The 17,926-nt window shown below is 40.2% G+C and overlaps 1 protein-coding gene across 1 annotated transcript in view; it reads right to left on the reverse strand.

Annotated features, from left to right (window-relative positions):
* Nucleotides 1–17,926, reverse strand: part of RAPGEF5 (Rap guanine nucleotide exchange factor 5) — a 164,580-nt gene that overhangs the window by 35,092 nt on the left and 111,562 nt on the right. Inside the window, exon 12 of the mRNA XM_065628690.1 lies at nt 1,230–1,308. Coding sequence (XP_065484762.1) covers nt 1,230–1,308 — 79 coding nt within the window. The remainder of the gene's footprint in view (nt 1–1,229; nt 1,309–17,926) is intronic.

Below are 17,926 nucleotides of genomic sequence, written 5' to 3' on the forward strand. Positions count from 1 at the left end.
AATTGGAAATACAAGAAAAATTTTCTTTTATTTCAGAAGGAGTTACACTTCCATAATATATCACACGATAAAAGGAGGAGAGATTGTAAAATACTTGTTCTTCATTTTTGACATATTCTGAAATGTATTACACAGATACATGTATTCTAAGAATTAACATACAGGTCTGGATAGGTTTTAACCCCATTTCAAATGTTATTTTGTAAATGTTATAAAGATTTGTATAGCTTTAGACAAAACCAGAAGAGATGAGATTGCATTGCTGCAATGAGTTAGGCATCTGTTTCAACATGCCTTTCAAGCATGTTTATGAAGTATGCACATATACGTATACGTTTTGGATATGGGCTTATTCAGAAGTAGTTTTAGCTTTGCACATTCAACTTCAGAGCAGGAATTTTCTGTTTATTGATTCCTCAGCTATGCAAATTATAAATGTTTTAATAGGTGAGTATATATATATACACATATATACAGGCACATGCCAATTAGGGATTTCTCATATCCAGATTTTAGTTTAATGCTTCCAGTTTTAATCTTTTCCTCCACAACCTGAGTTAAGAAAACAATATAAACTGAACTTTGGGAAGCTACAGATTTGAATCGAATTCCAGGTATGATAAAATCTTGCGAAAATTGGACTGGAGAAGAAGAGACCTTAAAAGATCAGCTAAACTAGTCCATCCAAGTCCACCCTACAAGAGGCACAAGTATACCCTACGTTACCTAACATTAATCTGTCTTAGAACAATTTAATCTGTCTCTTGTCCCACTGGGCATGGATATGGGCACAGACTCTTCCTTTTCCCTTCAGGTACCTGAAAGATTGTCCCATTTATAGTTTCCCTTTTTTCAGTAAAACAATCTCAATTCTTTCAATTGTTGGGGTTTTTTGTTTGTTTTGTTTTGTTGTTTTTTGGTTGGTTGGTTTTTTTTTTCTAGAATATGGATAATTCCAGTTGCTCTCTTCCCAAGTTTCTCCTGTTTGTTCAGGCATTTCTTGAGGTGTGATGCCAAAATCTCAGGTGCGGTCCACCTCCTAAGCATGTCATAGTAATGCCACCTCAAAATAATCATGCAGGGTTGTATTTCAATAATATCAATATGCAAAAAGCAAAACTAATTATCCTGGGTGTGCAGCTTACTACATTTGATATAAGGCTTGACCATACATAAACTTAGGTGTAACTGGGTGACCCCTGTTAGTACAACACTTAACAAAAGGATATTGTCTCAGAAGTGCCTGGCACAAGTCATCAGTCGTCATGAAGACTGTGTACGTGAGAAGGAAGTCATCCAGGAGAGTTTCTGCAGAGGAAGGCAAAAAAGCCCAAGGTAGAACATATTACTGAGGAGAAAGAGAGTATATACTCCATTTATTGTGCATGGCAGGGATAGGATCCCCCTCCCCATCCCAAGTCCAAAGCATAAAGAATGCATCAAAATCTAAATTTCCAACAGTTCCCAACATGTTGCCACTGCAAAGATCAGATCCTTATTTAAAAAGTACATTCTCGGTTCTCAAAGAACAAACAAGCAGGAATATGCACAAAATAAGCCACAGTTCAGGAATCAATAAGAAAGAGTCCTTATCATGAGCACCACCATCCTGGTTGGCTCTGCTGCATGCAAAGCAACCTCTCCACCACCTAAGTTGTTCTGGAAATGCAGAAGAAAAGCTTTTCATAACAGGAGAGAGAAATCTGTGATTGCCAGGTACTGTGGTTAATGTTTATGCACAGTAGTTGAGATGTATGAAATAAATATATTCAAATCTTTAGATAGTCTTGTGGGCATCACTGTACATGCTAAGAAGTTTTCTCTAAGGTTTCTTTAAGTACATTATGGAAGGTTTTCTCCTCCACCTGGTTTCTATCGGTGCTCAAAACCAGACTGAAAGCACTTTCTGACAGACCATCTCTACCCGCTGCAGTGGTAGCACCTCAGGTTGTCAGGACACACAGAACTGCCAGTGTGGATCTCAGTGAAACTTTCTCATTCCCTATTCCCATGCCACGCTAGTTTCAGATTTTTTCCAAACCTTTACAGCACACAGCAGGGAGGCTGAACAGACTGTGTCTGCTCTAGGATGAGAGGGCTCAGGGGTAACCTTGTGGTGATCTTCAACAACCCAACAGCAGCGTAAAGATAAGACCCAGCCAGACTTTACCTGAAGGTGTGCAGCAAAATGATAAGGGACAAACATCAGAGATCACAACAATGGAAAACTTGTCTAGATACAAGGGATTTTTTTTTCTCCTGTGAGGACGGTCAGCCACTGGGACAGGTTACCTAGACAGACTTCAGAATCTCCAACATCAGGTACATTCAGGGCTTGCCTGGACAAAGCACTGGACATCCTGGTCTTACTGGAATTGCTTTGAGAAGAGGTTGGAGCAGATGCCTTCACAGATCCCTTCCAATTGAAATTATTCTACAATTCTTTAACAAATTTGCTTCCAAATTTAGTAAATTACTCATATGTGATGTGTGATCTAGGAATGAATTTGTATTTGGTTCACAAACAACAAAATCTTCAGTTTTCTGCAAACAGACAAGACAATTACATTGGTCTCTTCAACCCCAAAATAAAAATGTTTGTATTTGGCTTTTTGTGTTTTTTCTTCCCAAAATGGTAAGATTTTCCTCAAGTTTTGAGGAGTTTCCGTTCACCGCATTTCTTTGAATTCCAGCAAATATATTGCGTTTTCTTTAAGAAGAAAACAGGTTTGCACACCTGCTTTACAAGAACAGGAACATGGAGTGACTGAACAGTAACAGAAGTAATTCCGGTTATATTGCAGAGCAAAAAATACTTCACAAGTGTAACTAGTTGTTACTAGTTAGTACCAATCCTCCAGTTGTGATTTAAGCGGTGGATTTACAACTGTAAAGATTAAGGGTCGAACCATACTTCACATGAAAAAGATAAGGATGAGTCCTGTTTTCCTGATACGGATTTTCTCACTATTTGTTTGTGATCTGCTACAGCCCAAGCTCCTGCCTGTGTATGTTGAGCAGCTCAGAGCATCCCAGCAGCTTTTCGCACCAAGGCTGCAATTGCACAATAATTTAGAACAATTTCTGTTACAGCTGCCTTGGACCTCCTTGTCAGGAAGTTATTGACCCCAAAGCTGTGGTGCAGGATAGCAATAAGAATTCATCCATATATCATTGAAAGCCAAATATCATGTGGATAGCACATGGATGGAGAGCTAATGACACCCCACCCTGTGAGTATGGGATTCAAAATACCTCGATTGTCTTAAAAAAAAAATCTAGCTAGACCAATGCATTTAACACAGCTGGTTTAGAAAGAATCCTGATCTGAAGACAAACAGCAAAACCCCTTGCATTCAGAAACCAAACAATTACATTCTTTATATTTCACCAACTTTGTTAAAAATGGTGGAACGTATTATCTCTGCATAAAAAGAATATTTTGTCTCAGTCAATGAAAAGACATTGTGAACAGCTTGTCCTCTATCTGAAAGGTCATCTATTCATTCTGTTGCACATCTTTTGGATAACACAATGCAGCTATTAAAGTTGGAGGTTTCACAAACATTTATCTGGAAACTGCTGTTCTCGGAGTCAACAACCACATTTTAGTTCTTGACCAAACTATGTGACTGTGCAGTGATCCTCATGAAGTCAAAGATATATTGACAACCAATTACTTCCACAACTTTCTACTTTGTATAGGTGATATCTAAGTTTCAAGAATACACAGTTGTGTGTACTAGCTGAGGCAAAACAGGAATGCTTATCAATGAACCTCTGCAGTTGTTTAAAATAGTATAACTTCATCATACTAACTGCTGTTAAAACGCCAATTAAAAGGTTTATTTTTAATACCTCATCATCTGTTTTCCAGATGTCTACCTTCAATTCTTTCAGCACCCCAATGTGTTGGAGTGGGAAGAAAGCTTGGTTTGCTATGATTTGAGTTTTCTGCTTTTTTGCTTATTTTTTTTTCTTGCAAAAACTACGCTACAGATATTACTAATGCAATTCTCTCAAAAATTAGTGAAGGGAAGATTAAAATTGTGTGTTTGTTCAGATACCTTACAACTGGTTTTAAGCTCTCTGTTCATCTCCCTCTCTGCACGCTCAATCATACACCTATCTATTCACAGTCTTTGGCTTCTAACCTTATCAAAACAAGGTATATCACTCAGCCAATTTAGTCATGCATATGTATACAGAGTGATTTTTTTTTCTTCTAAATGCAGAGGAAATGCTAGAAGAAGAAGAAAAGTTCATAAATTATGATTCCTGTAGCTTGTATATAAGCTAGATCTCTTGAAAATGTCACAGAACTTGTTTAGAAATGTAAACCCTAAAGGAATGTTTCGAACAAAAAAGTCTGGATTCTACACGTGGTCCATTAATAGCATCACTCATCCATTAAATTACTTTAACAAGTAAGCAATGAAAGTGCTTTTGCTAGATTAAATATCTTTTACCAGACGTCACCTAAATACTTTACAGTAATATTCATATTTTAAAGTGCCTGTAACCAGCTTGTATGTATTTCCCTGAAGTCCTACTGTTCACTGTAACCATCTTCTGTATTTTCTTCCTAAATGCACTGTAATTTAAAATAATTCCAGAATGGTTTTCCATGCCATAGCAAGGTCATAAAACCTAAGGGTGTATCAGTTCTTCAGAAATAATTTGTTAAAAACAAACAAACAATTGCACACTTCTCAGGTACTTTTGGCCATTAATACATATCCACAAATAATGATTTGCTGTTCTTAACGTGCAAACCAAAAGGCTAAGCATGAGAGAATTTATTCACAGTAAATTATTCATTTTGTGTTACTAATGGCCACTAAGAGCAGTACATCTGAATAAGGAAGGGCTCTAAGCGTACAAGTTGGGCTGATAATTACAAACAAAAGTCTTTCTGGGGTTCTTCTGTTTGGTCACAGTTGATTTAAGAGCTAAAAAAAAAAAAAGGCCATTCCAGTTAAATCATTAATTATTTACTGTGCACCATCTCCCCACTCAGAATGGCAGTGAAATGCATACCTCTGCTTTTAAATTTTACTCTGTGTCCCAGTTTCTGCATAAATTTGTGACCATCTTCCCCATTATTTCCATACAGTAAGTTTTTCTAGTATTTGCAGCAAACAGGGAGAATAAAATGCACAGTAATAGTTGGAAAAGAAAAGCTCCCACTGGAAGGGAAGTCTTTCTGCAAAAGCCTGTGATGCTATGCTATGTTTTTAAATTTCTCTTCTTCATGAATTTTTTATTTAATCATTTTCTTCTAGCCATCAATCTAATTTTTCTTTGTTCCTCACAATTTTCCTTTATTTGGCTAAGCAATTATTACAAAGTATGCAGTTAGCTTGCAGCTATGGAATATTTCATTTCAAAGACAATTCAAGCATTTTAAAGCTTCATTAAGACATGCAACAGAATCAACACGAGTTCAATGGGCTCCTGTTCTTGCAGCTTTTGGGGACAGCCTAAGGCAGTAATCTCACCACATTGAATAAGTGCGAGTTCCATAGGCATAAAAATAATAAAAAAGCAGCCACTGTGCTTGTTTGTTATTAAATAATTGATTCACACCAGCTTCTGTTGAGACAGTTTCTCACAGGCTATGTGTGTCCCCTCCTTCCCCCAGGTGAAATAAGGCAATGTGGACATCAGCTTTACTGGGTGCAGTTAGTACTGCTCTTCCCATCTTTGTGTGATGCACAAGTCCTTCTGCAATATATATTCAGGGTGGCTGAGGGACGGGAAGAGCAGTACATAGACATGGGATGTTCCCACACATGTGAATTACCCAGGGAACATTTGCCTCTAAGCTGGCAACTAAAGTACCCAGCAAGATGTCTACATGAGAAGTTGAAACTGTATGTCATGTATAAGGTGATGACAGCCAACGGCAGCAATGGTGTATTTGGTGAGGAAGGGGGATCTTGAGTCCCAGAGACAGTAAATGGTCATATATTGGGATAAACGACACATCATATATTCCCATGTACTTAAAAAGTCGAGAGGATTCCCTGTTGCTTTCCATGTGCCCCCTTACCTCTCTAACCAGATCATACCCTTCCTCTCCAAGACGGCAACTCTATAGATATTAACTCAATGTGATGGCATGTTTTTAAATGCCAGGAGGGTAGAATGGGTCTCTCACATGGGTTTGCACACCAAATTTGATTTTCAATGGTTTCTTCCCTCCCTTCTCTACCCTCTTCTCTATGCAGGTTATCTATTACTAAGCCTTAGGACAGAAATCAATACAGATCTGTAGCCAGAAATCATCCATGACGCACATTTAACAAATCAGGACAAGCAGTATGGTTCATGGTGTTGCCATGTCTCACACCTCTGAGCTCTTCTCAAACTTGAGCATATACTTAAACTACGGCAGTCGTACAAGGCATCAGTGGAGCAGTCTCACATTAATAACTTGTTACATAAACGTGAGAAGAGAATTAATCTAAAGGACATGCCTTTGTAAAATGGAGTAAAAGTTAAATTCTTTCTGTTAAATTAAATATATCTGAAGATGGTTTTTGAAAAGCAAGTATTTCAGTTTAGCTATCACACAGAACGAGTAAAGAAGGAAAAGTAGGGAAACATTCCAGTGTTACAGATAGATATACCTCTCCAATTACCTGCCTAGCAACTGGTATGTCCACGTATTATTTACTAGTATGCATGTGCACCAAGCAGTGTCTTTAGACCATCACAGCTAAAACAATACTGGTTACACATTTACATTACAAACATGTTCAGTAACTCAAACTGTATTCAGAATATACCTATTGGTCTATTGCTACTATTAGATACCCTGTCCAGCTAAGCCAGATATAATTATTCCTAATGCCAGCACTGAGTCATTAATCCCTTTATACCCACAAGAAGACATAACTTGAAGACAAATTCCAGTTTGTCCTGGTTTTCTGATCACTCTGTTACAACCTGAATAGTTTTTGTTTTGCTGCTTCTCAATGGCTACCAACAACAACAAAGGTGAAAAATAAGCCAAACAAGTCCTCCCACTTTCAGTAACAAACTGTGATAGCCGAGATGACAAGAACCATTTTCTTTTTCATACTGGACTTTACAGAGCAACTTTTCAGACCCTGTTCTTCCCACTCTATAGCATTTCTGTTTCCATGTTCTTTCCTTCCCATTACATGCTTATTTAAACATTAAGGAAAAAAACAAATAAACAAAAAACTATGCAAAACAAGGCAACCAATGGGATTTTAAATTAAGCAATGCATCAATCTTTTTTCTTATCATGACATGGTTTACAAAGGACAACTTCCTCTATACAAAGGAGTATAAACATATAGACTGTGCATATATACTCTATATTATTTTATTTGCAGATAGTCTATGTCATGTACTGTTAGCTAGGGAGAAGGTACTGATAGTGAAATCTGTTACGCTGCAAAGAAAAACAAGTAATCTGTTTGGGGTTTTTTTTTAAACTTATTACCATTCTGAACCCAAATCTCTTCCACTTTACACTGTACAAATCCATTGTGAATGGCTGTGCAAGAATTACAGAAAGATTTAAGGGTTCTTCAGACTTGTATTCCACACTAAATCGGATTATAAGAAAATATAGATAAAGTACTGGAATGCGAGTCTTTTTCCACTTCATGCAAAGTAGCTATTCAGCTTTCTCCAAGGACCTGCTGAAGGAGGCTAAACCTGTATGGAGATTAAAAAAGAAAAAAAAAAACATACCTGAATGAACAAGCCACTGGAATTCATGGTTAACACACAGGCTAAAACTACTCTTAAGGCAATTCTGTAGCGTCAGTTTGGCAGCCCTTACCCTGCTACCCAGCAGTTGTGGTTTTCACTATGAGAGAATTAAACTGAATAAAAGGATGAAAACTCATGTACTGAATTAAAAATATTACTCTCTAAACCCTCTGCTTTCCAAGCCGAGGAAATAGCTAAATGCCCTTACTACTCGATTTGTCTTTCAGAAACATACCAAACAGAAGGAGATTACAAGCTCTTCTTCATCCTGAAGCATGTCAGAACCTGAGTATAATGTATTGGTGGGCAGCATGTAGGAATTCCAGCAGCATGAAATGGAAATTGAGGTTACACACGCATTTTTCAAACATCAGAGGGAACTCTGAGTTTTGCACGGTAATGAGACCTCTTTGGTGTTTTGGCAGAGGGTGGGGGGGGGGCGGGATTCTGTTTAGAAAGACTGAGAGAGAAATAAATGTATTTTAGACAACATATAACAAAGTCCGAAACTTTAGCTATGCCATTTCCCATTTCTGATTAAGGCCAGGATGATGGGATGACCATGGGGTCAGCTCCTGACATCTCCTTACGTTAATACACGGCATGATATTAGCCAGAATTCCACATTTTAAAATCACCAACAACTTCAAATTTGCTCTCATTTACTTTGACTGCATCACCCCCAACTTGCAGAAGCAGCCACCTCTCTTTAACATTTACTGAGGCTTAAGCTCCAGAGTATATTTGGGGGAAAAAAAAATCCAAAACCAACTGAATCCTTTGGGGTTTTTATCTTCCTGTGTATGACTGAAAAGCTGGGCTCAGTAATGCTAATGCACCTTGTGACTTCAAAGCACATACTGGAAATAATTTTTTTTAAAGAAACTATTCATTGATGGGATTAGCAACACCATAACTGCTCAGAAACAGTTAAAACTTGCATTTCTCACAATTATCAAGAAAAGCAGGCCTATGAGATGGGGTTACAGCTGGGCAAACTGACAGATGAGCTCCCTGTGCCTGAGTAAAATGGATGCTGATTACTTACTATTCTATAGGGAATAGATAGTTTTTGCCATTTTAAATACTCACTCACTGAGTTCAAATTAAACTAAATGAGGACCACAACAAAACATTTTCAAGTTTTTCAGCCTCTCAGTGCTGAAAGCTCTTAAGTTCGATAAATTCTTGTCACCCCTCTTACTCCTTTCTGTAAAACGAGAAAAATTATAATCATACCTCAAGGCAGACACTGTTACATGTAGATTTTTTTGCATGTTCTGGTTCATATAATACTATGCAATGCTCTGAAACCTTTCAGCAACTCAAACGCATGTCCAGAGAGTTGCAGTTGTAATCAGAAAATTGCCTGTTCTGCAGAAATGGAAAAACTATTTGAGGGTAACTCTTTTCAAAGATAGGAGTTTCTCAATAATCTGTAATACCACAGCAATTTACTAAAAATGTCAGGATGTCTCTGAGTACAAACAGTAAATGCAAATTGCTATTATTACTATCTGATCTAGCAAGATATTGCTCACGTCTGAGAGGGTACTGAGTGGTCCCAGATCTCCCTTGCGTTCAGCAGAAGGTAATGGCACTCAGGACCTTGTAGGATTAGCCCTTAATTCAAAATCAAATCCTCTAAAAATGCTATGCCATGATGGACACAGCATGAAGAAAAAATGAATACTATGTTGAGAAAGAAAGGCCAATGGAAAAAAAGAGAACATCGATACATAATTTGCTGCTAATGTATTAAAACAATTAAGTAGTTATGTCATCTAGCCATGAAGCCCTGAGAAATCAATGCACAAAAGAATAAAGAGCAAGCCGTTTATTTCTGACATTAGACTAGAAAAAATAAAATACATAAGGGCATGATATTTAACCTGTACAACCGGATTTTTTATTAGAGCATGAAAGTCAGAACTAGGAATAATTTTTAAGGTCATCTCCCAGAAATTTCTGGCAGTATTTTAACATCTGCAGAATGAATCAAACACTTTCTGTCTGGTAAGGTCAAAGATCCTCCTAAAGTTGCATTCCAGTTGCTGCTATCACATGTATTGGAGCAGTTTCATATTTTGTTTGAGGGACAAAAAGCCCTGAAACCACAGACAGAGAGCAAATGTCAAACTTGTCTAGCTTTAATGAGGCACTAATTTTTCCACACAGAAATCTGAAGCTTTTTTTTTTCCCCCAGGTGGGAGGGAGTCCTGGTGATTAATGTGCAGATATAATGGTCGGGGTTATTCGAAATTATTGAACAAATCTGTTACGCCTTACGCATTTTGAAGTATTAGAAATATTGCCTATAGCGGTCATGCTAAGATATTGCTACTTTTTATTAAAAAAACCCCTTGACTACTGCAACTAACACACTCAAGCTTTCCATGCAGTGAAACTTCACTTGACAGTAAACTGAAATATTTGAAAGCACATGTGAAGTTCTCACACAAGCCCCGCTGCAGAAAGCAGCCACTGCTTGTTCACACCAGGCATCTCCCAAAGTGCTTTAGGAGAAAAAAAATCCATCCTCTCTTTCCATCGATTGTTTGAAATAAGCCAGGCAGGCCAGGATTGCCTGGAGCAGCAGGATGGAGGATAAAAGATTTAATGGTTTCCTCTCATCATTCTACCCAGGGTTCAGCTGCCTTTTGGGAAAGGCGAGTTTCCATTTTTCTGCTTCTGTCTTGCACCTGGATTTCAAAGAATCACAGAACAGTTTGGGTTGGAAGGGACCCTCGAAGGTCATTTAGTCCAAACCCCTGCAATGAGCTGGGACGTCTTCAACTAGATCAGGTTGCTCAGAGCCCCGTCCAGCCTGGCCTTGAATGTCTCCATGGATGGGGCATCTACCACCTCTCCGGGCAACCTGTGCCAGTGTTTCACCACCCTCATTGTAAAAAATATCAGCCTTATACCTAGCCTGAATCTCCCCTTTCAGTTTAAAACCAACGTCTCTGGCAGATGGAGCAGGGTGTGTAGGTGCGTGCTGGGCAGCTCTGCGTCCTTACCATCACCCCCATCTCCAGGCACCCAAAGAGATGCAATGCTCTCCAGCCCAGACGCCTCCTTGACACAAATTCCAGGTGCCACCAAGAGCTCTCACTTCCTCAGTGGGGCCACTCAGACCTTTTGGTGCCTGGTGGCAGCGCACCCCTCGCACACAGGTGTCCTTCAGTGACAGACAGGAGCACACAGCAAGGGGCAGCATCACCTGCCCCTCAGCCACTGCGAGCTGGATCATACCAAGCAGGGGCTATGAGGTACTCACAGATGCTTAAGCCTTTTCCCAGGTCCACAAACTCAGCACACATTTGAGTCTTAACGGGAACGCAAAAATTAGACTAGACATTCAACTTTCTGACAGTTAATACGAAGGAATATGTACTTAATCTTCATTGTTTTCATCCTTGCTGTGCACTCGTATGGCATTGAAGAACCAAGTTTCAAGTTCAGCATGTCTTCTGGCTTTCTCATTGCTGATCTGGAAAATCTACTCCTAGGAAACAGTAATCTTCAAAAAAGGATTGTGAGTTCTTCTTTTTTGGGTCTTCAACTTGAGAAACTTTAAAAGAGCCTACTTTTCAGTGATATTTCTGAGAATATGAACCCAAATTTTCTGTTTACAAGCAAAAAATAACACACATATATATGTATGTACATATGTATGTATATATGTATGTACATATATATATATAAACTTAATTGGCAGTATTTTCAAATAAATAATAAGTTAAGAATATTAGCCAGAAAAAGTTTTAACTTCGGCACCTAAAGACAGGCTCCAAAATCCACTGTATTTGGACAATATCTAGTCCAGCAGATTACGATGACTAAAGTATAGTGACCAGAATACATTCCACACTGGTACCTAATATGAACACTTCAAACACCATGTAGCAATTCCACATCTAAAGCTCTGCAGGTCAGGTGCAATGCCCAGAATTCAGCGTGCAGTGTTATCCCCATCACCTGCTGCTAACTGCTTTCCATACCAACCAGAGGGATAGGTCTCTTAAGGGAAAAGAAATATACGGATCCACACTGTGTATTTTAAAAAGTGTTTAGCAAGAAGCTTTGATCTATTATTTTCCCTCTAGAAAGCGGCAAGGGGAAATTCTTTGTGCTTCAGCCCGGGAAAGGAGGTATAAGAAGAATCTTGTTTGCCCCTGGGAGCCAAATTACCATAAATATGCTAAGCAGTGCAAGCTCCCCAACATGTGGCACTGGAGCATGTGCAGTAAACATCACAGCATCTCTTCAGGGAAGCCTAGCACGACAAAGCCTCCACTGGCAAAATGCTCCTGGCTTCTGTAGATTTGGCAGAACTGCCTACAAAGGGAATGATGGCATTTTCATCTGAGCAAGAACTGTTGGATTTGGTCCAAACCGCTGCATAAAATGGCAATAACGTGCACTAGCCTAATCCACAGATCACTCGCTTCTTCCAGCATGTGAAAGAGCAAGGCATTAGATCAAGTGGTGGGACAGTTTTGGTGTATTGGGTCACACAGGTCAGGGTTTTGCAGCTGTGGTCCACTGCCACGTAACCTCAAAAGCAGCGACTCACTTGCCAACATCATCTGACGTATGGAGGCAGAAAGCCCAGCAAAGGTGCTGCGTGCCTGGGATGTGTTACAGGCTCTGCTGGGCAGGGGACAAGGAGGAGGAGGGAACACATCTTGCAAATCTCACAGGAGACCCAGGCAGGCTTTAGTATACTGCAATCTCATTGCAATGCTGAAGGAACCCACTTCCACCATTTTGTCCCAGGGTGTACAATACTTCAGGCTGATGGGCACACACTGCCCAGATACCTCTGAAATAACTCATGCAATATTTATCTAAACACCTGCAATGCAAAGCAGAGACCTCCTTGTACTGAGAGGGGGGTAGCAGAAGGGACATGACACCCAAAATAAACCAAAAACCAAACAGTGCCATATTTACATTCTTCCATTTCTCACACCTGCCTTGCTCCCCACTCCCCGGTGCAGCACAGTGCGGCTTCACAGCATCAAACCAGCACAGCGAGAGTCAGAGCACGATTAAGGCAGCTGCATTTTGCTTCCTCACGTGGTGAATGAACCTGAAATTGTATTTGCTATATACTGAGACACCCAAATCATTCCAATGACAGGTTAACATGTAATTAAAGACAGCTTTTCTCCTTATTATTACAACTTAATGGAAGACAGCAATAAAAAAATGCCTTGTACATAGTCTGTATGTCTCAAGAACATCTAACAACTTCAAACTATCAGGTTTGTCAGTACAAGCCTGTACTGGCAGCAGAATGAAAGAAGACACAACGGTTCTTGCTTGCACCGTTTAAAGATCATACAGGGGCATTATCTAGAGTTCAGCTGCTTGTGAGTAGTAAAATACCTGCATGGGCATAATTCTCTGTGGCAGCAGAACCGTGTTCTCGTGCAAGGACCTTTGGCTGCTTGCAATACACAGTACTTCAATGTTACACTTCTGAGAAAGAACACATTTATTTTTATAATTTTCAAACTATTTTCACTCATCGGAGAGCTCAGCATTAGATCCTTGATTCAGCTGTAACATAATTACTCAGGGATTTTATTTGATGGGCTTGCATATTTCGGTTAAATAAAGCAGGGATATTAAGCAACTACTGGATGAAAGCCCAGTGAGGTAATTTTCTAAAGGTGTATATTCACTTTTGCCATTATTTCAGATTTTTGGTGTTATTTATTGATTTAGTCACATAACATACACTCAGAACACAACTCTCAGATAGGTGTAACCTTGGACTGGTATAGCTCGGCTTTCTTCTTTTGTATCTTTCTTTTCCAAGTCTTACGATACTGTATCTTTCATGAACAAAAAGAAAAGCATCTAATGGAAAAGATGCATTCTGTATCTTGTAGAAATTGTTTGTTCTGGTTTTACTCCTCCATCAGCACTGCTAGTTGTTCCTTGGACTTTCACAGGGCAGAGAGGAATCTCCTTGGCCAGGATGTAAACCGTACCTTTCTGCACAAGCATAAATGGATCTGATGCAGTGTTTAGGACAAAGGTAAAAATCATGAAGTGCAATAACAGTTAGGATACTGTATTAAGCTGGTTTTCTTTGCTGATCTGCTCCATGGCCATGTTTCACCACTATACATGACAACTACCGGGTGTGACTAGTGCTTGCTACCATCTTTCATTTCCATAGCTCTTTTTCACCGTAAGTGCCAGCACGGTTTTTATAAAATGTGCTTTATTTTTCCACCACACAGAGAAAGGGAGGCAGACATGGGCTCAGCGGAGGAGGGAGGTACCTGCCAAGGCTGAGAGTACAAACCCAATATCCTCACTCCTGTTCTGCTCATCTCTCCATGGTCCCATGCAGGCAATATCAGTGCATGTGACCTCCTGCCACTGAGGCCAAAACCACCAAATGTGAAATTCGGATGGTGATCCCACTGCATACTTTCTACTTTCCTTCAGCATTCTTTTTCTTTCTTGTTCTCTAGAGGAAAAAGGGGTTTGCAGCTGAACTGTATGTCCAACTGTCTGTCAGTCTTGCTCTCACTTACCCCTGTAACCCTTCAATCTGTTCACAAATTGCAACCCAATTTGAGACAAGGCATCAAATTTTCAAAGACACTATGTTCCTTCAAGTAAAGAGAGCAAGTATATCTGTAAAAGAAAGAGAGCACCAAATTATTGTCTCATTGAAGTAAAGGCTGCCACGTAAGCACAGCTACGTTTGTAGACATAAAATAACTCAGATAGAAGAGACGACGTGACAGAGCCTCCTCAAGCTGCTGCTAGTAGGACTGGGGTTTTTTGATTAAAAGATAGAATCTTAAACACTGGAACTACTGAGATCACTGAGATAGTCTTCTTGTTTAAAATTCTGCAAACTGTGTCCATACCCGGTTTCTCTATCAAGACTTCCCCTATTGCTGCTGTTCCCACCTCTCTGCTGCATCAGGTTGACAGGTTTTCTCTTAGTGGACCCTATACATTTCTAGGGAAGAACACTGTTTCTTACTTTGTGTTTGCACAGCACCAGTCACAGACCCTGTGGCTTCTGAATGCCGCTACGTAAAATGGTAACTCATTACCTTTCTGCATTTATTTCTGCAAATAAGGGTTTTTTCACTAAACTGCTTTGCTTATCCAGTTAGTAATTTTTTTTTTCTTACTAAGAAGCTGTATCTTTTCTATATCATCCCAGGCTAGTCTATTGAAAATCATCAATTACATGATGACAGTCTCCTTGAACAGACTGCAATCACTTAACCGTGGCTGCAGCCTGGTAGACACTTCTGCTCGGTGTAACACTACCTATAGCTTCTTTCACGTTACAAAATAGTGAGCATGTATTTATTTTTAAAAAAGAGTGCCTGTCAAAGAATGTCACGATTCTTCCTCTTAAAGGAATACTCTGAGAATTACATACAACTCTTCAGCTAGCTAAATACTTGCTACATAAGAACATATACTTAAAAGTAATTTTCCAAATCAGTTTTTTGAAATGCATCACCGATTACAGTAAATATACAGGAGCTGGAATCAATTCCATTAGGAGCTGCTGTTTTAAAGACATGGCTGCCCACATCCCAGAAGGACAATGAAGTATAATATGCAAGATCATTTAATCACTGTATCCAATTACAAGGAGGAATAAATCATCACACACATGCCCATGTCTGAATTTTAAAAAGTAAATAAATCATGAATAGTCAAGCCAAACACTGTGAATCTCTGGATTCACAGATTAGCTGAGGAAATGGTGTATTCACTTCCCATCTGAAATGAGAGTATCCAAAACTACGAACATCATCTAATTATTTTAAGATAAATACAAAAGCTGCCTTTTTTTTTTGTTCAGTTTGGAGCTTGATCATACAGAGCTGCCATTCTCTGCAGTAGAAAACACAAAATTCCAGCAAACATTGACCTCAACATAGCTTGTAGATGGTCTCATGACAGATTTTGCTAGTCTCTCTGTCCTGATTCATACCCAGGACTCCCCTAAGTCACAGGGGTTCAGAAGAGGAGCTGCCCTTCTTGCTAACACTACAAATAAAAGCATTTTGGACAACTGCTCCTGCCCTTTGCTGAAAACTGCCTCGTCCCAGACCTACATGACTGTACCCTCTAGGAGCACCTGAATGCTGTCAATTTGTCAAGAAAACTCAAAACAGCAGTTTCTTGCCAAGCTGATGGCGTTTTCATGTTTTTCAGGCCCTTTTAGAAAATATCTTTGTAATCAAGAACATAGTTGTAACTTCCCAAATGGCATCTTACAAACCTTGATTCCTTGAACAAATTTCCAATCCTTTACACTGAGATGTTAAATCAAATACCCTATGGCCCATCTGCATGTCAAAGCCCTGATCCGAGTAGAGAGATCTAGATTCTCATTAACACTAACACAATCTGTATGCACACATCAAAGAAAAAAACAAAACAAAACAACCTGTTTGAAATATTTACACAAGCTGTACAAGCAAACTGCATGATGTGCCAAAACTTTTGCCTAGAGAGACAGGCCATCACACTGGAGACTGTAAAAAATTTTCCTCAACCCAGTGACACCGCACCAGGATAGACCTCAGGAAAATGCTTTTTTGCTACTTTGCAACAGAAAATAAATATTTGGGAGAGTACTGAAGGACTGGGGAACACATGGGAGAAGCCCAGCTTCAGCTGGCAGAGACCCTCCCCTGCCTATAGGTTTAGATTTCACTTGCACAGCATGCCCAGGTTTCCCGACTGACCACATCCCAAAATCTCCATGTGCGTGCTTTGGGGCTTCCTCCCACAGCAAGCCTCAGGGGTCCAGGGGGCCCCCAGGATGGCCATGGCTCCCCAGGGCTTCACGCCACCCTGGGGAAGGGCTCCCTGCCCACCAAGCAGCACAGATGACACCTTCAAAGCGTTCGCAAGCCGTGTGTGGCCCCAGAGCCCCACACTGCTGTCACAAGGGGAGCAAGGAGGGAGCAGACAGCGTCCCTTTGCTCTGCAGGCCCTGTCGGGGGGATGTTCCTTTTCTGGGCCAGGGAGGGGGGAGAGGACAGCGAGGAGCCCACGGCATGGCCAGGGCTGCTCCCTCACAGTCAGGCTGGGCTCGGGTAGGCCGGAGTTCTGAGCCTGTTTGCCCATCATAAGAATTACTGAGCTGCACCTACGCAGCCTTTTTTCACACCCGTGCAGCTGCAGGTGGAGGTAAGGCAGTGTTCCACCTGCCAGGACACGGAGGGGTGCATGTGTGCTGAATTTCTAAACAATCCAGTTGTTACCTCCCTGCTGCTGCTTGCTGGTACATACTGGGACAGCAATTTTTCAGCTGGTCGTTACAGAGTTCTCTCTACAGACAGCAATGCAAGAGTATGAAGAGAAGCTGCGGTCAGCCTAACAGCCAAAATGTTTGCATTTGCCCATTTTTGGTGGTTTCCACGCTTTGCAGCATGCAAAACATTGCTCACTGCTGCTTTAAGACTTCGAATTTGAAAACGCCTTGACAACAGGGATCTGACAAATGCTATTTGTTTGTGGTTGTTTTTCTCTGCTGTTTGTTTGCTTCCCACTTCCAGCTTGTGGCTGTGCGTCCCCTGTGATGCACAAACAGTAACAACAAACAAAATCCCATGGACAAGGCTCCTAACGGGGCGGAGAATGAAACCCAACAAAGGTTTCATTATTGTATTGATGCTGGGGCTCTGAATGCACAACTAGGAAAGAACGGAACCAGTATCTGGCTTTCTGGTTTTAGCTGTAGTGGTTCCCGGAGAGGAGTCGACAAGCCCTAAATCCTAAGAAATGGGGTTGGGAAGGGTTAAGACAGACTGCTTGGGAAACTAGTAGAGCCTTGTGGGAAGGAGGAAGGATAATGGCAGGAGGGGGATGCAGGGTGCAGAAAAAAAAAGGAAATAAATTGAAAAGCAATGTAAGGTGAGGTATAAAGGCCTCTAGCAGCCACGGGTCAGACAGCATGATTTCTCCATGATTACACCCCTGATTCTAGCAATTTATATTTCCATCAAAACTCAAGTTCAAGCAAAGGAATAAAATCACAATTCACCCCAAATGCTGTCACAAGAAAGCCCAAGTTTTTTATGATTAGCTTCCATCAAAATTAGATCCATCAACACTGCCGCCTTATTTACATTGATCTATTTTCCCTGTCCTC

This window comes from Caloenas nicobarica, chromosome 2 (assembly GCF_036013445.1).
Source record: "Caloenas nicobarica isolate bCalNic1 chromosome 2, bCalNic1.hap1, whole genome shotgun sequence".
In the NCBI taxonomy this organism is placed as follows: Eukaryota; Metazoa; Chordata; class Aves; order Columbiformes; family Columbidae; genus Caloenas; species Caloenas nicobarica.